Source organism: Cryptomeria japonica, chromosome 4 (assembly GCF_030272615.1).
Source record: "Cryptomeria japonica chromosome 4, Sugi_1.0, whole genome shotgun sequence".
In the NCBI taxonomy this organism is placed as follows: Eukaryota; Viridiplantae; Streptophyta; class Pinopsida; order Cupressales; family Cupressaceae; genus Cryptomeria; species Cryptomeria japonica.
Window position 1 is genome coordinate 344540987 of NC_081408.1, and position 25824 is coordinate 344566810.

A 25824-nucleotide genomic window follows, 5' to 3' on the forward strand; every position below is an offset into this window, starting at 1 on the left:
TTGCAAAGGTTGAGTTAGGAAAAAAATAAAATAAAAATTTTTGCTACCACTTGAACATCTCTCACCTCATTTCAGAAATTGTTAATTTGATTTAAAAAAAATGTAATTTGTAATTTTGTATCATCAAAGTTACTAAATGACTGTCCAAGTCATGTACACACTGAAACGCATATGCTTACTCTGAAGATTACAAAAGATCGAAATATATATGCTCCATTAATAGAAAGCAAGAACCTAGTTCAGAATTCATGATCTAGAAAGAAACCAGTAAGCACTTAACCAAACAAAATTGCATTCATGAGAGTAATCAAAATTTACCTAAATTATTCAATAATAGACAGTCAATTACATTGTGATCTAAACTAATCAAGTTGCAAAAGAACTATAATCAACAAGATATATGTGCCTTTTAAATGTTGCACTTAAGCATGTTATTAAAGTTCTATTCAATAAAAAAGAAATCACTGGACCTTAGGTAGATAAAAGTAAATATATCAAATATTTATTCAAAATATAACATCCCTTCAACTTACGCTGAAATCGTATTTTTCATTGGTGTAAATGCTGAAGTGAATATCGCGATATCATTCTTAGCTTGCTCTATTGCTTGTTGCTCTGTAAGGCCAACCACAGAGAGCGGAGGCAGACTGCAGAAATAAACAAATAATGTAAAGTCAGAAAGCAGGCAATCAGCTAAAGCAAAAAATGTGTGCCTGTGTAAGCAATGGAAACATCATTTTAATAAAGGTCATCAGCGACAATAAATAAAAATATATATCCTCAAAAGTCAAAGCAAAAGAGCATGAGCAAGTACAAATGTATAGCCTCAAAAGTGAAAAGAAAATAAGCATGAGTGAAAGAACAGGTTCCGTGTCAGGATCATGCATGCAATGCTTATGATAGAAGGTAGACTGGGACAGTGAATCTTAACCTTAGACAATAACAATAATAATCTTTGTGATGTGGGAAATTGCATTTAAGGATAACAACAACTATAAAGATCCAAATCCAAAAACTGTGGGATGAATCCTCAGATGTGATTTGTATTATAGTAAAAAAATGATAGAAGTCTCAATAATAATTGGATAATTCAATTCAGCACAATATTTTTGGCCTTCAGCTTGTCAAAAATGAAACACAAACTTCTCACCTACCACAAGCTAAGCAAGTTATTTTGGTTGCATCTATAATATACTAGTCTTGACTCTTGAAGAATTATCCAAACCTCTTTCTCAAATTGAGGCGTTTCTCATGCGTAGGAGATGAATACCATAGTTGAAAAAATCGGAATTGGCAATTACTCGGCCAGCCCAATTTTTCAAACATTCGAAAATACATGATTTTTAAAAGATATTCTTCAAATGCACACATAGTACTGAATTTGTCGAACATATTACTGGTTTCCATCATATATAAATCAAAACTAGAATTTAATACGTATTTAAGAACAAAACACAAGTTCAATCTTTTAATACACATGAATCTCAAATTTCAGTATCAATAAGAATTATAAATCATAAATATTTTCTATGACTAAAACTAAAAAAAGTATGTTGCCATTGTCTGGGTGTTGTGGAAGTGGATGATATAACTGCAATATCCTCAACAAATGCCTCATCCATAGTGATAGGATCAAGTTGTGAATGCGAGGAACACAAACCTAACAGCTTGCCAACCTCACCTTTTGCCCCATTTGCTGCCAGATTTACTTCCCATTCAGCTGCCTCCCTCTCCAAATTAGCTAACTCATCATTGGTTAACAATGGACCCACATCAACATCCTCGGGGCCATCAATCCAATTTGTACATGGATCAATGTCATCAAGGTCAAATGCATCATTTGCACTCTACCCAAATACCTTATTTTCATGTAACCGAAGGTTATACTGCACATAGGCAAGGTCATTCAAATGTTGTTGAGTCAACTTATTGTGCTTTGTATGAATAGCCTAAAAAACGCTCCAATTGCACTCACAACTAGAAGAACTATAGGGTGTGATAAAATGTGGATGACAAGCTTTTAAAAATTAGGCATTGTGGCACCATAATATTCCCACCACAAATCTACAAGGGTAAACATATGTCATTTATATCTTAGTAAGGATTTTCACAAACTTAAAAGTTAAAATAAATAGTAAATTAAAATAAAGCATTTTTTTGACTTGGCTATAGAGTGGTTTTCCTACAAATGCCAAAATTTGAAGAAAAATAATGTTCCCTACACCTTATAAATCTGTACCTCAACAAGTATGATGTTTTGAAGGTTCTCATCAACAACCAATCATAGTGAGGCCAAGCATAACCTCTACATCTACTTTGAATGAAGGGGAGAAAAAAAAATTGGGGTTCAAATAGTAGGTAGAAGCATGAATATGTTGGAGTTGTCGATTCCACCTCCAATTAATAATGTGCCGTATGGTTTCATCTTTGGTTTCCTTCGACCCATATAAATGTTGAATTACTTATTTGGCCTTATCCATGGCCTCACATAGATAACCCCATGGGGTTTGGATGCCTATCCAACAATTACAGAACCCTAACCAACGAGTCTAACACTTTTATCAAAATTTTACAAAATAAGCAAATTAGAGAATTGGATTTTGAAAACTTACATTGATAATCTGAAATCTATCATAAAAAATGGTCTTCATGACCCTCTCTACTCCAAGCTTTCTACAATAAAAACTCTCTAACAACCTTTCACTCACAAATATGCAATAAAGGTTGGGCATTATAGCTGATATACTCTACAAGGTGAGCAAAATAGTGGAAAAGCATATGACTCTTAATCGCACGAGATCCTTCCATAGTGTACTCTCGTAAGATTTTGGACCCATGTGTGGTCGTAGATGCACTTTATGATATTTTTTGCATCTTCAACCACATTATTCATCCAGCTTAGTTTCCTTATATTCTTAAGAAGTAGTTCAAGGCAATGGGCAACACAAGGGTTCCGAAACAATGTTGGGTGCCTCGCGTGTAGAAGTCTACCAACTACCACATATGCAACTGCATTGTTGGTCACTATTTGAAGGACAATTTCCTCTCCCACCTCCATCACCACCACATCCAAAATGTTGCACAGGGTCTCTACATTTTTTTATTTCATTGGAGGTATCAACTAATTTGTAAAAGACTAGTTATGAGTGTCATATTCCTACCAACTATCCACCCGTCAGATAAAATGATGCAGCCTTTATTTTCCCAATTTTGATTTTGTTCTTCTACTAGTAGGTGTGTGTTTTTACCTCAACCTACAATTACGGCCACTCAATTCATGAGGCCTTGAGGCCTTGAACCCCTTTTCTACCATTGTCAATGCATTGACCAACTGCTATCAATAAAGAGTTGAAGCAACAATAAACAAAATATTGTTGTAATACCAAAATCTCTCACATGCCAACTTGGCCTATGTTGCAATTCCCAATTCCATATAGTATCTTCCAATTAAGGTTGTGCACTGCGAATGTTTTAAGGAACAAAAAAGGTAGAACTATGGCTGCCCACATTACCCAATCCTTGTACCCATGGCCCAATGGAAGAGTATACCCCCATATCTCCATGCGACCCAGTAGAACTAAAAATTGGGTTTGGGGCTGTCATTGTCTTTGTTATTCTCTTTTTCTTTGCATCACTTTGGTCATATGCTATAAGGAGTGCTTTCAACTTCTTCTCAACCTCTAAAGTAGCTACTAAGCATGGCATAACATCCTAACAAGGGGTTCATTCAAGGTGATATTTGAGTTGATTTAAGCCTCCATTCATACTCTTGGTATAGTAGATAGAAATAACATCTCCTTGTGCTAGACCTAGTCCCCCATGTTTCCAACAGGGATCCTTAGATTTGCCATTAGTCATACTTTCATAAGCCAAGTTCCTTTTAGAAAAATAAATATTAAACCTAGAAAAAGGGGGGCAACATATGAAAGTCTATAATACCCTAGTAAGCAACACTACAAGCTAAACTTAAAAAATAAAAAATAAAAGATTGTTCCATAAAAAATTTCCTTATTCTAGTCTACATTTATGAGGAAATTTGTGAAGTACTTCATTACAAGATCAATTTTGCTTTGAGTTTTATGATGTCATCTTTACTCTACATTTCGAACAAAAAAACAAGTGTAATATGTTTTTACTTTTAAAGTAGCCAAGTTTCCCATACGCTCCTTTTTTAGTGGACATAGTGTAACTTATAGATGCAAAACTTGTAGTGTACTTGCAAGACTAACTAAGAAATTTTTTTATTTAAAAATAGATATCATTTTATTTTATTTTGAATCACAAACTCATAGATATTAAATTGAATTTGTAAATTTTCCAAGAAACACTTAATAGATGTTGACTAAAAAAGAAATAAATTAGTGTAAAATATATTTTTGATTATTGTGTGAAAATTTGCCTCATAAAGTTTTCAGTCAGCATCTATTAAGTGTTTTGGCAAACTGTAAAGCTTTGGAATTCATAAATAAGAAATAAATAGAAAGTTTTGGTGGCTGTCAGCTAGAAGGCATTTTAAAAGCTATATTGTAATTTGTAAACATGGTGATCATTGATAATTTGATAGTAACTGGATGCTTGCATAATAAAAGATTTTATTTTTGCTTGGCATTCAATCTAATACCTGTGACCCTTTAACATTAATTTCAGTCATTCTTTGGCTTCTAGATTGAATGTAAATTTAAAATTTGAACTATGAAATTTTGGATTTTCTAGTCACTCATATTCAAAGGCTCAACAAATAAAAGGCAAAGAAAACCTCTGCTTTCATGTGCCCTAAGTCATTCTCAGTTGCATGTCCTAAGTAGCTTTCAATTGCATGCACTAAGTTGCTTTCAGTTGCATGTCCTAAGTTGTCACAGTCATCCCCAATTGCATCCTGTCTGAAGAAAATTGTAGAGTTATAATGAATTCTTGAAAAATATTGTTGCGAGTTTATAAAAAAACCAGCAGCAAGTTTTTTTGGCGAGTTACCTGCCACAATTTCTGAGTAATGAGTTTTGTGAGTACTTTGCAAGTTTCACATCTATGATGAATACAATCTTGAGATACATGACATGTAAAAGCATATTTTTACTCTATGGTAGGAACAAAATATTCAGAAAAAACAATGGCATAACACAATCATTTCCAATTCTCTTCCCGGCACTATTTTCATTTTCAATGCAAATGTTGAGTGACATAGAAATCCTAAAATAAATGTTGTTCACATCATACTGATAATATCCCAGGTCACTCAAAGTTAAAAACATGGTATTTATGTTTTACCAGCTAAAAGCCCAGAGTAAACTCATGTATGGAAAGGATATATTGACACACTTAAAGATCAGGTGACTTGGAAGGTACAAAGCAACATACCGAAGGAGGAGGTAGCATGGATAGATAGATGCATTCCAAAACATGCCATATATTAACTGCAAAAACTAAACGTTTCAGCATTTGAAATTAGATACATTCTAAAATGCATCATATCAACCACAAGAATCACATTGGTTAAGCACATCAACCATGTGAATCACATCAATGCTTCAAATCGACTAAGCTTGTGAATGGAGAAGATACATTGAATCAGAAGGAAACAAAAGATATGTTGGAAACTTGGAAGGGATAAAGCAATATGCTAGAACGGAATGAAGAAGCATGGATATATAGACGTGTTCCAAAACAGATCACATTATGGCCAAAAAAAAATGAGGCAACGTAGACATAGAACATGTTTGAGAACACAAAAATCACACACCATCCATGGACTTAACATGTGAAAAACACGGTCAAGAATAAGGACTAACATATAAAGTGGTTCTCTGATCTGGTTATGCATTCCTGTATGTCTCAGGTTTAAAAATGTGCCAAAAGAATTGCTTCCTCAAAATGAAAATATATGTGACACAAATGGCAGTTCAAGATGATGGGCTAACTGAATACTGAAAAACTAGAAAGTCACCTTAACACTTTCAAACCATAGCTCAAAACGAACCATACAAAATCATCAGAAACCTTGCTATGTATACAACCTGGAAAAAGCTGTGCCACTCCATTATACAAATTTGATGCTCAAAATAGCTTTCTAAATGACTTGAAATTTGCAAAATACAGAAATCTTTAAAAATTTGAATTTTATCAAATTGAAATCTTGCTCTTAAATGAGTTTCATGTCACAAAAGACTATTCCAGCTTTTTGTGGAAACACGTCACAAGGCTTTTTAGATTCAAAGGCAAAGTACCTTTTTTTTTGAGAATAGCTAAAAAGGAATTGCCATCCAAAAGTAATAAGTGCTTTCATATGAATTTTGTGTCAACAATTATTCCAGCTTCTTATAGGAAACATTTCGGAAGGTTTACTAGATTCCAAGGCAAAGTGCCTCGCTAATTTAATTTTTAGAAAATATAAAAAGAAATTATCCAAACTTAAAAACAGCAAAGTGTTTTAGCTTCACATCTATTCCCATAGGTTGCTACCTTCTTGTAAATTAACCTCAATTCCAATAAAGCTTCATTAACATTTCACTACCATACGTCGATTGTGTTCATCTCCTTTAATTTCATATATTGCTTTTATTACACATTTAATTTCCTAACTTCTAGGGCATTGTCCACTGAAGGTTGAAAAACTCTGCGATTTTTTTGCAGACTCACGAGTCACACGTCATTTTTGATCGCGAGTCGCATTTCATTTTTGATTGCGAGTCACTCGCCAAATAACTCGCGGCAGAGTAATTCTAAAAATCGCAGCGATTCATTGAGGTTAAAATTGCAGAAAATCGCAGAAAATTGGCATAAAAATCGCCACTTAAAAGGAAAAAAAATTTAATTATCCAGAAACTTAATTTTTTTACCTATTTTTGGGTGTTGCAAGCTGCGACAGAGACATTGTGTATAACGCGAAAAATGATAAAAAGGCTCGATGTGACGGAAAAAGGGCTCATAAGGGCTTTTGCAAACCTCAAACACCAAAATTTCTATATTTTTGTTAAGTCGACGGTTTTAGTGCTGCAGTTTAAAAAAACATTGATTTAGATTCATTCTGAGCTTTGTTTGGCAGACGACAAGCAATTGAGAAAGGGCACACATTGAGCCAACGGTTAAACCACATAGTTAATTTTCCATGATTGAAGATAAACACATTGTTCATACATTAATGTTGTCTAAATTAATGTTTTCAACCCATTAATGTTGTATTTAATATATTGCGATTAATACAACATTTAGACTTAACAATCACTTTAACCTGTAATATTAATGTGTTACATATATGTAATAATCAATCGATTACAATTAATATTAAGGGCATGTGTTGATTATTATAATGTTAATTTTTAGACATTGTTATAAAAATTAATATAACATTAATATGTATTAATATTTAGACCTTATATAATATTAATATAACAATACCTAAATATTAATATCTTTTAAAAAATTTGGGCTGGCCGAGTCATTGCCGAGTCTGAGTTTTTCAACTATGGTCCACCATATTAGTATATTACCAATTATATCATGATCAATGATGTCATAACAGCTTGTTGCATGCTTATATGTCCCATCGTACAAGGTCAGACTACAAGAAACACAGCCTCAAGAATGCGACCTTTCAAATTATCCTCGTCATTTGAAACAGTATCAAGTGGCAAACGAAGAGATGTCCTTCAAAGATGAAACTTCAAATTATTGGCCAAAAAAATTCCTCAATGAATAGAAGAAAGAGATGATGGAACAATTAATTGATATACTTTTTAACTACATTGCCAATTTGGGTAAAGGTATGGATTTGGGTATGCGGGTATGGCAAAAAAAAAATCCTTGGTACGGGTGTGGGTACGTATATATATATATTTTTTCAAAATTCAAAATTATAGCTAGACTTATATACATATACACTTCTTATGCGCCTAAGTTTGATTTCAATATAAATTTATAAGACTCATTATTTCATTATTTTACATCCGTTCATTAAACTATTACACCTTGGGCTCAATTTAGAATTAGTTGCTTTACTAAGTGCCTATCAACTTGAACCAAGATTTAATTGAGCACTAACTCTTTCATATCCCTAGCTATTTTCAAACAAAATGCATGCTCAAAAGGGGAATTTCTATTACAAACTCTAATGTCAATCAAAGCTGATCTCTTTGGCTAGGATCTAAAAATCACCCCCAAACCACTATTAATAATATGGGTTGTCCGACTAAAAATTCCAACAAGAGAGTAGGCAGCAGCCTTCATGTCTCCTTTGTCATAGCAAGGAAGGTGCTATCAATGCAATCTACAAGTTTGGAATCTTCTAAATTAAATATATGATGGGGTTCGATTCTCCTTTAAGCCGCATCTAGACTGACATAAGATTTAATGTTTACTAAGTGCCAGGCCACTAGTGGATCTAGGCGCCTGGGCCAAAACTAGGACGAACCCAAGTCATACCGAAATCCGACTTGCACCCATACCCAATTTTGAGGCTGCATTCACGAATGCAGTATCATAGCCTTTTAAAATGATTTCCTTTACATTCACCTTTTCATTAAGCACACTGTTCAGAAGTTCAAAAACCTTAAACATGACACTCAATTTAGATATCACTGTCTTTGAAACTATCTTCACCAATTGAAATTATACTTCGGTAATTTAAAATAACATGTGCATTTCTAAAAGCTGTTTCCAATGTCATAAAACAGCAAAATCCTATTAGAAAAAATCTGGAAATTTTTTGGATTTACAACGAGTATATTAAAATAATATTGTAATATTGATATAATGGTCATCTTAGTCATTTAGCTAGTACTTAGAAACTTTTGTTTTTGTCTTTTGTGTTTCTATTATCGATTATTTCAATTATGGAAAGATCATTTTGTATTCACTATTTATATTGAAATCTCAATTATTATAACATGGTATCAAAGTGGTTATGGGTTTAACGCCCTCATGGGAGGCCTAGGATCATGAGGGTGCCTTTTTCAAGAGTTTTTTATTGAGGGTGAGGGTGTTGAATTGGGCCTATTAATGCTTTTTGCGACCCTTATTGAGGTCTTTTCAAAGGTGTTTTTTGGGATTTCTCCTACGCTCGCATCAGCCTTGGTTTTTACGACGTGTGGGTGTTTTTCCTACCTGTGTCCTTCATTGTTTCTGCTCACGTGGGCATCTTTCTTTCCACAAAAACGCGTCCTCGAATCTGCCTTCATTTTGAGCGACGAATTCGTTTTTTGGCTACAAGGCTTGTGAAGACAGCACGCCTGTTCTGTTTTTGTTTTGCAAATTCGAGCCACCTTTATTTTGAAGCGTTTTCCTTTGCAATGACATGATTTGTTCACGTTTTTTCCCACGACGGGATTTGCGATGGAGACGTTTTTTTTAATGTTTTTTTTTCTGGGTGACTAGGTTTTTTGTTGCTTGCACAGGCATCTATGAACTTCATGCACATGATTCACAATTTTTTTTTTTGGCATGATTTTGTCTTAAAACTTGTGGTTTTTTGTTTGCAAACCAAGGTTTTCATCTATAGCAATTTTTCTCAAACCTCAGGTTTATGATGACATTGGTGTACTTTTATTCAGGTAAGGGGGGTTTTGACTGATTTTGACCAAAAAAATCAGATTTCTTGCAATTTTGCATGGTTTTTTTTAAGAAAAAATCATGAGTTTTTATTTTTTGCCCAATTTTTTCACACAAAAATCATGGGTTCTTCCTCTGTCGAAGGGTTTTTTTATTTTTTCCACAAAAAATTATGAGTGGTGTTATTGGTTTCAGATTTATTTGATTTTTCTGCCAAAATCATGGAAGGGTTTGATGATTTTTTCCACAAAAAATATGGTTTCTTGTACTCTATTTTGGGTTGTAGTGCTCATTTGCAAAAGTTTTTGATGATTTTTTGACAAAATTGTGGCTATTGCTATTTTTTGGACGCAATGGAGGATTTGGCGATTTTTCCACAAAATCGTGGTTTCAGTTTTTTGCTGATTTTATGTCAACAAAAATCAATGCATTTTGAGAACCTGTGTAATGACTCCTATTTGAAACTGCCATAGTTTCAATAATTTATCAATCATTACTGAACAAATTACCAATTTATCATAATTAATAATTAATTCTATTATTCATAATCCATACTTTCTAATGCAATGTTCAATCCTTGTTACTACCTAGTCCTAAGGAAGAAGAGGATGTCTATGTTACCGAAGCGCTTAGAGACCAAAATACAATAAGCTCCCTCAAAAATTATGGATCAAAGCCCTTACCCTGTCACAACCCTCCTTTATCACTTTTGGATTTAAAATACAAACTCTATTATATTTTTGGATAAGCTATTTAAATGATTGAATGAATATTATAAAAGGATAAAATAATAAAACACACACACACACATGGAAAATATACATTTTTCTTATTTATTTATTTATTTTCCACATCCAATTATGGCACATGTTGTAGGAAGAATAAGAAGCTTCTAGAGGATTCTCCACCACCTTGCATGTAACTCCTCCCACTAAGTCTAATCAGTTTACATCAAACCATAGAATAGAAAATAGAACTACATACTTTACGCCTTGCTCCCGTGCCGAAGCAAGTATGTAGGCAGTCTTGGGACAGAGTTGTCCCTCGTACTCGGGCGTTCATGGGTGGGGTCTAGGCTTGGTAAAGAAAGGTTGAGTAAGAATCCTATTTTGAAAGATAAGATAATTAATTTGGAAAAAGTAAATCAATGCATACTCGGAAGGAATCCCGTATGGATTCGCTTGACCTCCCGAGGCTTTAAGCCAAATTCCGAGGCGGAATTCAAGCTTGTATTATGTTATTAATTACTCCTAAGGACGGCGACCTCGGTGCACTTCTGTTAGAAGAGTGTAGTACTTAGTGAGTGGCTCAGGGCCCGAATGGTCCCAATGAGTCTAAGTCTCTGGCCAGAGCACCTCCTATCCCGATTGGATAGATGCCTACCCCGCATGGGTAGATGCCTATCCCGATTTGGATAGATGCCTACCCCATATGGGTAGATGCCTATCCCGTATTGGATAGATGAAATCTTATGTCCTGTATGGACAAGTGCCTAACCCGTATGGTTAGATGCTCATCCCGGATGGATGAATGCCTAATCCAAATGGATGGATGCCCAGAGTATGCGATTGAATCAAACACAAATGATTAAATTTAACAAAAAAAAAGAATGGTCAAATTTTGTTGGGTTAAATATGGTGGGTTATTACATGTGGTATCAGAGCAAAGGTTCAAATCTAGGCCTTGTGCTCACTTCAATTTATTCAACTAAGGGGATGTTTTGCAATGGTAGAAATTAAATTTTAAAATCCTAAATCAAGAACTAACTACATAATTTAACTTTCACGTAAAAACCTAGAATGGCTAGAGGAAGAGGAAGAGGAAGAGGAAGAGGAAGAGGAAGGGGTAATGGAAGACGTACTAGGAGTCAAAGGGAAGAAAACCATGAGGAAAACCATGAAGAAAACCATGAGGAAGACCATGAAGAGGATCGACACAATCCAAGAAATAACGAAGATGGGGTCCAAGCTATAATCGACCTTCTAACCGAACAAAGATATAAAATCAACTTCCTGGAACAATCAATGCAGGACCTTAGGGAAAGGCAGAATGACTTTAAAAATAGAAGTGGTACCAAAAATGGAAACCCTGGTAGCAATCAAGGGAATATGATGGGTAATAGAAAAGAAAATAACATATTGGAACTCTCCAAGGACTTAAAGAAAATCACCCCTCCTAAGTTCAATGGGAGGCAAATTGGTGAAGGAGCTGAGAATTGGTTAAACGAAATGGAAAAGTATTTTGAACTAAGAGATTTTAGCGAAACGACCAAGGCTTTATGGGGTTCCTACCAACTCACAGGGGAGGCGGCTAGTTGGTGGACCAACACCAAGGAACAAAATGGGTATAGCAGGGATACGATCACATGGGATCAATTTGTTCACCACTTCCGAGATAGGTGGCTCCCTCAATTGTTCTTTGATGAGAAGGTGACAGAATTCCATAATCTACGTCAAGGACCCCTATCCATTCAACAATATTGGGATAAGTTCGCCAAGTTGCTTAAATATGTACCTATGTACCAGAAAGATGAAGAAGGCGGCCAAGCAAGGAAGTTCATTTTGGGGCTAAATACCAACATAAGGGCAAAGGTTGACATGCATGGACCCAAAAACATGAACGAAGTACTTGAAAAGTCCCTAAGGCAAGAGAGGAAGATTCAAACACTAGCAGGGTGGAACTATAATGGGAACCACTCATTTAAAAGGAAGCAGGAATTCAATGGGAACACTAATTTCAACAAAGGTCAAAGGAATAATTCTTCCGAAAGAAGGCCACCTCCTAATCAATATCAGAGGAATGGAAATAATGATAATAATAACAAGGGCAATAATAACAGAGGCAACTATAACAGGAATGATCAGCAGAACAGGATAACTTATCCACCCAAGGCCAATGAAACAAGGAATGATCCCCCTAGGAATCAAGGTAGGAGGAGTCCTCCAGGTGGATGCTTTATGTGTGGGGAAAACCATTTTGCTAGAGAGTGCCCCAGGATGCAAGGACAGATTAGGGCCAATCAACCCCAACAAGGGCCCCAACAAAGGATTCATGCAGCAGTTAGGAACCGAGGAGGAAGATACCAGAATGTTCCCGTGGAAACTACAGGTACACTATTTGAACCATAGTTTTAAAACTCTTTGACTCGCCTCGGACTCGCCACGGACTCGCGAGTCCTTTGGCGAGCCGAGTCGACTCGCCTAGGACTCGCGTGGCGAGTCCAGGCGAGTCCCTGTGAAAGACTCGCGAGTCTTTCGCAAAGACTCGCGCGAGTCTTTCACTCGGACTCGCGAGTCTTTCACAGGGACTCGCGGGCCCAGAAAAAACACGCCCGTGGGGCTTAAAACCAATTTTTTTTTCATTTTTTGACTTCAATTTGGGTTTTTTTTGGCTGGAGCAGGTTAGAAGGGTTTGGAGGAGTAGAGGGAAGAAGGAAAAATCAGCATTAATTTCTTTATGTTCTCTAAATGCATTAATTTCTTTACGTTTTTTTGTAAAACTACGGTTTTTTTTTTTTGCCGAGTCTTTGCCGAGTCTTTCGCGAGTCTTTCACGAGTCCGAGTCCGAGTCCAAAATTTTGGTTTGCCGAGTCCGAGGCGAGTCCGAGATTTTCAACTATGATTTGAACAACCAATTTCAATTCTAATTGACACTGGATCATCTGAATGTTTCATCTCACCTGAATTAGTAAGCAAATATGCATTAAAAGTTAATCAAATGGAGTCATCATGGACGGTTCAATATGGGGATAAGGCAACTAGGGAGGTAACTAAGTGTTTGCCGAGGGCAAGGGTACAATTTCCTGAGTTTGAAACAAGGGTAGATCTCTATGTGGCACCCCTAGGATTATATGATGTAATTATTGGAATGAGTTGTTAACAAACCATCAAGCTAATGTAGATTGCTATAACAAAGTTGTTGAATGTTTGGATGATGGGGGGAAGAAGGTCAAAATCCAAGGAAAGCTTAAACCCATTAATATAGAAACCATCTCAGCCATGCAATTAAAGAAGGAAAGAAGAAGAGGAGGCCAAATCTATATGGTTGAAATTGATGAAGGAAAAGAGGAAAATACACCAACCTTTGAAAATACCCCTTTCCTAAAGGAATTCAAGGATGTTTTTCCAGAAGAATTGCCCAGCTTACCCCCTAAAAGGAAGTTTGACTTTTCTATCGAAGTGCTACCAGGAGTTGAACCAGTATCAAGGGCACCTTACCAAATGAACACAACTGAATTACAAGAGCTCAAAATGCAATTAGAGGAACTCTTAGCTAAGGGATTAATAAGGCCAAGTGTATCACCATGGGGAGCGCCAGTTTTGTTTGTTAAGAAGAAGGATGGAACCTTAAGGCTATGCATCGACTATAGGATGTTGAACAAGGTCACAATAAAGAATAGGTATCCCTCACCTCGCATAGAGGATCTTTTTGACCAAATGAAAGGAGCAGCAGTTTTCTCAAAGATAGACCTCTGGTCAGGGTACCATCAACTCAGAATTAAGGAGGAAGACATTCCGAAGACAACTTTCAGGACTAGATATGGGCATTATGAATTCACAGTAGTTCCTTTTGGTGTAAACAACGCCCCAGCTGCATTTATGAACCTAATGAATAGTGTACTCCATGACTACTTGGATAAATTTGTTTTGGTATTTCTGGATGACATATTGATTTACTCTAGGAATGAGGAGGAACATTTAGTGCACCTACAAATTGTTTTGCAAAGGTTGAGAGAACATAAGTTATATGGGAAATTGTCAAAATGCGCCTTCTTCGAGGAAAAGATTCACTACCTTGGGCATATAATATCAAAGGAAGGAATAGCAGTTGATCCAGATAAAATAAAGGCAATAGTAGAATGGCCAATCCCTAAAAACGTTTCAGAGGTAAGAAGCTTTATGGGGCTAGCAGGTTACTATAGGAGGTTTGTGGAAGGATTCTCTAAGATAGCAAACCCCATCACCTCATTACAAAGGAAGGGTAAAAGGTTTGTGTGGACAGAGCAGAGTGATAAGGCATTCCAAATCTTGAAGGGAAAACTAACCTCAACACCCATTCTAAAGGTGCCAGATCCGAATGGACACTTCACAGTCGTAACTGATGCTTCTATTGAAGGGTTAGGAGGAGTACTTGTCCAAGATGAAGGGGTATTGGCTTACGAATCCAGAAAGCTAAAGACTCATGAAGTCAATTATGCACCCCACAACTTAGAGTTGGCAGCGATTGTGCATGCCCTACAAAAATGGAGACACTTCTTACTAGGGAATCCCTTTGAGTTAAAGTCAGATAACCAAGGACTAAAGTACATCTTTACCCAACCCCACTTAAATGCCAGACAAAGAAGGTGGTTAGAGTTTCTAAGTGAAAATGATTTTGAAATTGAATATATTAAGGGGAAGGAAAATAGGGTGGCAGATGCCTTAAGTGGGAGGAGACACTTGATGACTATAGCAACATTCAAGACTTCTTTCAAAAGGCAAGTAATGGATGAACAAGGGCATGACCCATGGTATGAGCAAGTCAAATTGACTTTAGAATACGATCCAACCGATCCTAAGATTGAAGGGTATACATTAGATGAAGATGGGTTGCTCAGATACAATAATAGAATCTATATTCCTAATTCAGGGAACTTAAGGGAAGTAATCTTGTCAGAGGCTCACAATGCCCCTTATTCAGGGCACCCAGGAGTTAACAAACTTTATGCAGATCTAAAGAAGTTATACTTTTGGCAAGGGATGAAGAATGACATTGTCAAGTATGTGCCTAAATGTTTGGAGTGTCACAGAGTAAAGGCAGAACATAGACATCCAGCTGGATTGTTACAATTGCACGATGTACCTCAACACAAGTGGCCAGTTATTAGCATGGATTTTGTGCAAGGGTTAAACATGTCACCTTCTAGGCATGATGCAATAATGGTGGTAATTGACAAACTCACTAAGGTGGCACACTTTATACCTGAGAATCTGACGGATGATGCACCTACCTTGGCTAGGCGCTTGGTTAAGGAAATAATTAGGTTGCATGGAATACCAGAGAAAATCATATCAGATAGAGATGCTAGATTCACTTCAAGGCTTTGGACCACTCTTCAATCAGCTCTAGGAACTCAACTAAATTTTAGCACCGCATACCATCCTGAAACTGACGGTCAGACAGAAAGGACAAATCAGATTATGGAAGACCTACTTCGCATGTATTGCATGGACCAACTGAGGAAATGGGAAGAGTACCTACCTCTGGTACAGTTTGCTTACAATAATACATATCAAACATCTTTGGGAATGGCACCTTTCGAAGCTTTGTATGGTAGACCATGTCGAACACCTTTGAGTTGGGATAGTCTTGAAGATAGAGTAATTGTTGGACCAGATATGTTGAAGGAGATGGAAAGGAAAACTAAGGAAATTAGGCAAAGATTGAAGGAAGCCTCAGATAGGCAGAAAAGTTATGCAGACAAAAATAGGACACCAAGGGAGTTTGAGGTGGGAGAGAAAGTCTTCCTAAGGGTTAGACCACACAAGAGTTCCATAAGATTTGGGAAAAAGACTAAGCTTGCACCTCGTTATGTTGGACCCTTTGAAATATTGGGAAGGATTAATCCAGTTGCATACCGGTTGGCCTTACCTCCCCAATTGAGCCGAATCCATGATGTCTTCCATGTATCTCTTCTTAAGAAGTATGTACCTGATGAGAAACACATTTTGAATTGGGATGCTTGACAGGTCCAGGAAATGGGAGGAATAATGATAGAGCCATTCAAAATCTTGGAGAGGCGCCAGTGCCAGTTGCGCAACAGAGAGGTTGATCAGTGCAAAGTGCAATGGGACCAGTATGATGAAAAGAATGCCACGTGGGAAGATACTAACGAGATGCAGCAGTTGTTTCCTTTTTTGTTTTAATCATGAAATATAGACTCTCTTGGATGCATTCAATAAGTGCATCGGGACGATGCACAAATTAAGGGGGGGAGGATGTCACAACCCTCCTTTATCACTTTTGGATTTAAAAAACAAACTCTATTATATTTTTGGATAAGCTATTTAAATGATTGAATGAATATTATAAAAAGGATAAAATAATAAAACACACACACACACACATGGAAAATATACATTTTTCTTATTTATTTATTTATTTTCCACATCCAATTATGGCACATATTGTAGGAAGAATAAGAAGCTTCTAGAGGATTCTCTACCACCTTGCATGTAACTCCTCCCACTAAGTCTAATCAGTTTACATCAAAACATAGAATAGAAAATAGAACTACATACTTTACGCCTCGATCCCGTGCCGAAGCGGGTATGTAGGCAGTCTTGGGACGGAGTTGTCCCTCGTACTCAGGCGTTCGTGGGTGGGGTCTAGGCTTGGTAAAGAAAGGTTGAGTAAGAATCCTATTTTGAAAGATAAGATAATTAATTTGGAAAAAGTAATTCAATGCATACTCGGAAGGAATCCCGTATGGATTCGCTTGACTTCCCGAGGCTTTAAGCCAAATTCTGAGGCGGAATTCAAGCTTGTATTATGTTATTAATTACTCCTAAGGACGGCGACCTCGGTGCACTTCTGTTAGAAGAGTGTAGTACTTAGTGAGTGGCTCAGGACCCGAATGGTCCCGATGAGTCTAAGTCTCTGGCCAAAGCACCTCCTATCCCGATTGGATAGATGCCTACCCCGCATGGGTAGATGCCTATCCCGATTTGGATAGATGCCTACCCCGTATGGGTAGATGCCTATCCCGTATTGGATAGATGAAATCTTATGTCCCGTATGGACAAGTGCCTAACCCGTATGGTTAGATGCTCATCCCGGATGGATGAATGCCTAATCCGAATGGATGGATGCCCAGAGTATGCGATTGAATCAAACACAAATGATTAAATTTAACCAAAAAAAAGAAAGGTCAAATTTTGTTGGGTTAAATATGGTGGGTTATTACATACCCTATCTTGGAACCATGCCGTCAAAGTTTACGGGACACTGATCCTTACCCTATCTTGGGAATCAAAACAAATCAGACTCCTTCATAGGTATTGACAGAAATAAAAAGAATTAGACTATAAGTACTAACTTCTCATGCATTATGAATACATATGAAATTAAGTATGACTGTCATACATATTGCAGTCCATTTCATATTACTATTAAATTCTACATAAGAACATTATCAGGCTTCATATATTAAGCATACATATTAAACACATTCCTATGCATACCACCAAGAACAAGGATGTTACTGCCCGATGATGGTGATTTACTGAAGAGGACTGATGATGTGTTTTCCGATTGAGTGTTGATTGCTTGATGATTTGATCTGCCTTTGTTAATATATTTATTGCTGAGTGATGCGGATATCTGCATAATTGTTCTTATATTTTTTCCCCAATGATCCCCCCTCCATCATCTCGTCCTCCCTTCTTATATTGCTGAAAGGAGGTGTTGTTTGAGGTGGACCTTACTCATGAAAGGTGGTGTCTCCTCTTTAAAACTTAATCGCTGCTTTCCCAACTACTTGTTGCCTTAACAAATCGTACTTTATGCCTTTCCTTAACACGTGGTTGTCTGTCTTCAAACTGTAATCATTGTTAGTCTAATCTTGTTATCATGCCTCTTTATTCATGACTATCCAACGGTGATGTTCGCTGCTTTTGTTCAAGGATAATTGTTTCCTTATTATTATTCTAATCGCAACACCATTAAATATTTGACTAAGTGAATGTTTATTGTTGCCTGGTAAACACTAGTTCCGTATTCTTTCATTTGCCTGAAACTGCCTATTTGGGGAAGGTATGGAGATTAGATTAGTGCTTTTACTTTGGGATTATTAAAATTGTGAAGTCTTACTAGTAAGACAATTTCCTTGATCGATAGCAATCATTTAAGGATTTATTAATTGTGTTATTCATGGATTTATTAATTGGGTCATTTCTTCTGGGTTATTTTGGGGACATGACAGTCCACCCTTCCCGAGATTGCTTGTCCTCAAGCAATGACAATTTTCATTGAATCTTTGTTACTATGTGGATCCAAATCAACCCTCAGAGTTTATGGTGCAATTGGCTTTTGTTGCACAACTATGATATTACCCTAGTTTTAATTTCTGAATTAAACGTATAACCACTAAATCTAGAGTTGACAAGGTTTGTGAGTTTCTCCCATGCATCACTTTCTAAATGTAAGGAGATGATTAGGTTGTCTTGTTGTTGTCCCATATTATAGTAAAAGAAGAAACTTGCCACACATTTATGACCTTAATTACAAAAATCCGGCATCATTCCTTTTATGCCACATAGTTTGTATGCATATAGACCGTTATGGTTGGATATTGACATATCGATAGACATAGGCGGTAGATTGAGATTAAATGTATCACAAATATATTGGATGGCTACCATATTTCTTTTCCTCTTTAATGACAATTCCTATGCTCATCAAGTTCTTATACTATCATTGCATGGTTTGAGAAATTTTACTCACACGTTCTTCCTTCCTCCCTATGTTGTTCTTTCCATGTTATTATGATTCATGTTTGCAAAAGATGGCCTAGGGTGATTTAAAACAGGCAGACCATTTAGAGTATAATCCTTAAACATTTATAAGTCCTCATAAGGCATACTAAACATATTCAAGAATGGCACACAGATACATGAAGTAATCATGTTGAAACATGTAAGATACGAAGCATCCATTCAAGACAAAAAGCATTTCTGCTAAAAATACATGAAGCGGTCTCATAAAATACAAAGCACATCCATGAAGCATGGTCATCAACACATGGAAAGCATAAAGAAATTGCATGAATACACGCAAGGCTTGTAGTAAACATGCAACTCTTGGAGCATAAACATAAGTAATGCACGAAGCAATCCCCATAAATACACATAAGGTATGAAGCGTACACACCAAATAGAGGTGCAAAGCATACATATGAAATACATACAAAGAAAACACTTTATGCATGAATAAAGTATGAAGCCTACACATGAATACATAAGACATCAGTCATACACATGAATATGCATAAGGTGTAAAGTACGAAGCACGTAAGGCTAGAAACATCTACGCAAAACATGGAGCATACACATGTAAAGCATGAAGGGTACACATGAATACATGTAATGCATAAAGCATGAAACATACACATGAATTCACTTAAGGCATGAAGTATACGCGAATACACGTAGCACAAAGTATACATATGACACATAAACGCCATAAGGCATGAAGTGTACACATAAGGCATGAAATAGTGGACACATGTAAGGCAAGAAGAACCACACATGAGTATACATAAGGCATGAAATGATGCACATAAGGCTATGTAAAGAACGAATCATACATATAAATACATACAAAACATGAAGTAATACGTAAATACACATAAGGTACAAGCATATATAAGAAAGCCACTCAGAGAATGCACATGGAGTAAACACTATGAAAACACATCAGACATGAAGTAAATATGCTTAAGATATTAAGCTTTTGAGAAAGGCATACATAAAATGCATATAGAATAGACAAGTTGAAAACACATCAATGATAATGCGATGCATACATTAGGAAGGTGCATGACATTAACATGCTGAAAATAAAACAAGCATGGAGCAATCACATAAGCATACATACAATACAGGCATACATGGGAAAAGTACATATACAAAGCAATCATGCTGAAGACACAACACATGAATATCCACAAATTTTGAGGTATATATACATGAAACATACATTTAAGAGAAATATACATAAGGAATATGAATACACTTAAGGCAAGAAGCCTGCACGTAAACCATAAAGTATACACATACGGCATAGAGCATATGTACAAATATATGAGCATACTTAAATACATTCAAGGCATACCAATACATTTTGAAGCATGTGAAATTACATAAAGCTTGAAAACGTATACTTACTGAATAGATACAAGGCACGAATCATAAATGCACAGAAGACATTAAATATACACATAAAGGTATGTAAGGCATGAAGCCAATGAAGCATAAATACATACAAGGTGAGAATATACGCAAGGTATGAAGTTTAAGTTAAGGAATCACAACCATTCGCAAGGTAGGAAGCATACACTTATTAGAGCAATGCTGCCTTATTTATAATTAACCCTAATTGTATGGCAATTAGGTAGTTTTGTCCCGTAGGATGGCAGGATCATAGCTCTGATACAATTTGTAATGTCCCCTATTTAAAACTGCCATAGTTTCAATAATTTATCAATCATTACTGAACAAATTACCAATTTGTCATAATTAATAATTAATTCTATTATTCATAATCCATAATTTCTAATGCAATGTTCAATCCTTGTTACTACCCAGTCCTAAGGAAGAAGAGGATGTCTATGTTATCAAACCGCTTAGAGACCAAAATAGAATAGGCTCCCTCAAATTTTATGGATCCAAGCCCTTACCCTATCTTGGGACCATGCCCTCAAAGTTTATGGGACGCTGATCCACACCCTATCTTGGGAATCATCCTATTGATTGGATTTAGACTGCCCCTCTTTGGAACAAATCAGACCCCTTCTTCATAGGTACTGACAGAAATAACAAGAATTAGACTATAAGTATTCTTCTAGTCTACTAACTTCTCATGTATTATGAATACATATGAAATTAAGTATGACTGTCATACATATTGCAGTCCATTTAATAGTATTAAATTCTGCATAAGAACACTATCAGGCTTCATATATTAGGCATACATATTAAACACATTCCCATGCATATCACCAAGAACAAGGATGTTACTGCCTGTAACCTAATAACAGTTCTGTTCTAATCTGATTGATGGTGATTTACTTAAGAGGACTGATGATGTGCTTTCCAATTGAGTGCTGATTCCTTGATGATTTGATCTACCTTTGTTACTATATTTATTGTTGAGTGATGCAGATATCTGCATAAGTGTTCTTATATTTTTTCCCCGATGATCTCCCCTCCATCATCTTGTCCTCCCTTCTTATATTGCTGAAAGGAGGTGTTGTTTGAGGTGGACCTTTCACATGAAAGGTGGTGTCTCCTCTTTAAAACTTAATCGCTGCTTTCCCAACTACTTGTTGCCTTAACAAATTGTACTTTATACCCTTCCTTAACATGTGGTTGTCTGTCTTCAAACTGTAATCATTGTTAGTCTGATCTTGTTATCGTGCCTCTTTATTCATGACTATCCAACAGTAATGTTCGCTGCTTTTGCTCAAGGATAATTATTTCTTTGGGCAAAGTTTTCAGATTCTAGGTGATTGAGATTTCCTTGCCTAGCCACCAATCTTGCTCAGTGCTACGCAATAGAGTTTTGTTTGAGGTTGGGGCAATAGAAGTATTTTTACTAGCTGCTGTTGCTGCTGCAAGCCAGGTCTGAGTCTTCAAGGAGCAAGTCATGGATCTCTACCTTCAAAATCTCAGTTAAGGAAGACATCTGGAAATTGCTAAGTTGGTCAACTGATCTTGTGTGGCTGGATGTTGGCTTTGAATGGTATTTTATCACTTTTTGGCTGGCTGAATAGGGTTATTGCCATCGGTGTGGGTGGTTAATTCCCTGACTGGGCGATTTATACTCACAATGTTGGATGCCTCATTAACATACAGCTGGGGGATAATATCCTTATATGCTGGAAGTTTGGCATTTCCTTTTATGCTGGGTGTTTGAAGTGCATAATACTGGGAATCTGAATTTGTTTTGATCTGGGTGATTAAGTTCTTTTTGATAGCGTGGGAATAATGTTGATTATAGTAAACTTGGAGTGTGGTAATAAGATTCAAATTGGGAGTTGCTGCTATGAATTTCCATACTCATTCAATGGTTAACTTCTGCTATGTATTGAGGTCAGAAAATGTAATTGTCTAACTATGTTATTTTGCACTTTATAAAAGACATTTATTCTATTTATTTTACGCCTTAGAGTGGTGTAACTTGTTTAATATTATGCTCATGAAATTTGTACATGTTCGAGTTTCACAAGTATTTATGACATTATGGTTTGAAAAACAATCAGCAACTTTCAAAAGATATTCCATTCTGTAGCTCTTCAAATATGATGCATGCAAACTGCTTGATTTAATGCCAATCTACCAGGATTCCACGGGGACACATCCCCCATCCCCAAAAAAACCACATCACCTATAGGGGGATGTTCCGAGACTTGGAGACTTGGGGGAACATCCCCCAACAAAACCACCACCTTTGCCACCTCCGCGGAGGATGCCACCAGGTTGCTTGCTATATGGCAGATGTGATTACATACTAATTGCAACCTTTAACTTCAGAAAATTAGTTTGCCTTACATGGGGCACTTGCAGAGATGTTATATTGCAGATTTTGCCTTGAAGATTTCAATTCACCTCAATTTGTATATCAGCGCCGCCGAACTCACCACTGCTCTACTACTGTCCCCCCACCGTCCCCTCGCCATTCCCAAATTTAGGCCCTTGGTCCCCTCGTCCCCGAAACCTGTCCCCATGTCCTTGCATCCCCCCATTAGAAAACTCCATGGAGCTATGCAATCTGCTAAACTTTTGAGAAGACAAACAAAATTGGTATAGAAGCATCTTGGGCTCTTACGGGGACTAAGCTCTACTTTTACTTGAAGAAGTGTAATCTTTTCCCTTTCATATTATAGAAAATCTTCAATATGTTGAATCTTTATGCAAAAATTATAACTGTAAACATTGTAGAAACTACTAGAAAGCTTTCTTTCTCCATACAGATCTTGAATAAAAAGATCCTCCCTTTCAAATACAGGTGGTACTTTGCTTCACACAATGTTTCAAAAGCAATTGTCCCTTTGAGAAATTCATTTGCTAACAAAGAATTTCCAACAAGATGTTAATCAAATTGCTGCAGCCTAGTTTTATAATTTTATTTAAAATTTTACTAATCTAAAGAACAGGCAAATAGATGTAAAAAAATGTTAGGAAGCACAGAACTGCTTTAGAGCCACTAATCACATTGTGAAAATTATAAACAAAGTAGAAAAGTTACAATATAAAAAACAGTGACCGACATCTCAGCATAGAGTGTAGATTGAAGATGTAAATTACCAGAAAACTGCACAAGGAACATGCTGGTAATCAGGCTTAGTAGGCTGTCCACCAAAAACAGTTTTCTGCAGGAATTATCCATTACAGCAGGTTAGTCGTAAGTACACATATAGAACAGCAAAAGCATGGCAGGATAACAGGTATCATCCAGAATACAAGAAAGGAATAGATAAAACAATGTTATCCAACTCGGAAAACATCAGATTACACTATTGTGAACTTACAGAAAAACAAGTACCCTCCATTAGTGCTACAGGTGTAAGGTTGATTCGATTTGTTACATCACCAACTGCCCAGATATTAGACACTGTGCTTTGAGAGAACTCGTTAACCTGAATATCAATTAAAAAAATGAGAAGTGAAGACTGATAATTTAATTTAAACATGACTCTAGCTGCTCTGAGCATGGTCAAAATATACATCCACCAGAAAATGCAAGTCCTCAAAGATGTTATGAGCTAGAAATGTGACAAAAAAATGAGAGTGCAAACCTTAACAGATCCTATATGATCAACTTCAACTCCCACTGCTCCAAGATTAAGCCTCTTTGTGTTTGGCACTCTACCTGCAGCAGTAAAATACAGTAACACACATGCATGTTTGAAGCCGTTACAAATAAATTATATGCCACTTCAGCAATGTAATTTGGAGTAGACTATTCAACATTAGATATTACTATATTATAGATGCTTCGTAGAAAATGGCACAAAGTTTGATAACTATAAGGAATAAATGATGCTAAGTCAATAAATTATCCAATTTCAAGAATATTTTACTGCACATATTGCTTGATTTTTGAAAATAAAAAAACAAATAAAAACTCAAAACTGATTATTCCAAGAAAGTTCAGTTTAATGCACTAATCTATTGCTTTATGAAACATGTTGGAAATGTGATTTCTGACTCGTCCATGTATAATAAACCAAAGGAATATGGATAAACATCATTGTGATTAATGTTAGTCTATAGAAACAGGTTATTGAATTGCAGATTAATAATTATGACATTGAAAGAGAATTCATTGAGTCAATGTGCTAAATGTTGGAATATGGTCAATTAATAAATTTTATAATTCCTTGAATAATACTTGTCAAAAAAAGACGTCTTCATACTAGAGATGTAAGCTACTTAAACCACAGCATTGAAACTCATGCTCAGCAGACCAGTATCTTAGAGCCAGTGCCAGACTAATAACTTCCCTATGATAAGAAATTAGGTGTCACAAAACAAAGAGAAAGAAAGAATAATATATCACATAATGATTTGAGAGACAAAAACGTAGTTGTTACTTTGTACAAATGTTGTTTTCTGAACGATACATAACAAACAGTTGGAATAGACTTCCCATTGGCACAGCAAAGGTTTGAATTTTGGAAGATCAAGAAATTCAAACTTGTATGGCCCCTTAAAAATATATGATTATGTGGCTGACCATAGAATTGACTAAATCATTTGTGTTGTCTCCATGTATATTCTACTAAATGTCACCTCTAAAACATCATCTTGGTGTGCATACACTAATTGAAGAAAACATTACATTATCAAAATCATTGGAGGAGTTTTTATCGCCCAGATAATAATCTCACAACAAGAGGGGTAGCTCTTCTTCTCACCATTTAAGAATTCAAGGGTAAACTTTTCTCTTTCCTGGAACTTATGAGTAATGACCATATATTCAAAATTCACCAGGTACCTGAGATTAATTTTCTGCACTGAGAAAACCTCAAACTCACCAAGTTTCCAGCAAGTTTACAGACCAACTTGCAGTGAGTACTCACAAGTACCGGCATGTATGCAGGAGAAACTCATGCATGTCAAAACTTTGCCAAGTTTTCGCTGCATTTTGCTTAGTTGCGAATTAAATATTTTTTTATGTTGCCAAACTTTTTCTGAGTCACCAACTTTGAGTCAAATTTGATTCTGCTAAAAAATTTGCCACATCCAAGTTTTGGAAGTATGATAATGATTTCCTTGGTTTACAGCCTGCTTTGGGAAAGTCACCTGGTGTAACCAAAATAGTGGGAAGATTTGTAGTTGTATAAGATTGGCGAATGATGATCTAACGATTGCAACCCTGTACATTCTCTTGTAAAAACTGATCACCTGACACTTTTTTGAAAATTTTAAGTCATGCTGCTCTTTTTTTCAACCTACAATATTTAATTAGTGTGGAAATACCATGATGCAGTAAGTTGTAGCCATACGTTCTCAAATTTGG

General features: G+C 36.2%; 1 protein-coding gene across 1 annotated transcript in view; it reads right to left on the minus strand.

Moving 5' to 3' along the window:
* Positions 1 to 25824, minus strand: part of LOC131063618 (glutathione reductase, cytosolic) — a 186736-nt gene that overhangs the window by 35538 nt on the left and 125374 nt on the right. Inside the window, exons 11-14 of the mRNA XM_057997498.1 lie at positions 24098 to 24171; positions 23831 to 23938; positions 23607 to 23671; positions 534 to 647 (exon numbers count right to left, since the gene is read on the minus strand). Of these exons, the coding sequence (XP_057853481.1) occupies positions 534 to 647; positions 23607 to 23671; positions 23831 to 23938; positions 24098 to 24171 (361 nt within the window). The remainder of the gene's footprint in view (positions 1 to 533; positions 648 to 23606; positions 23672 to 23830; positions 23939 to 24097; positions 24172 to 25824) is intronic.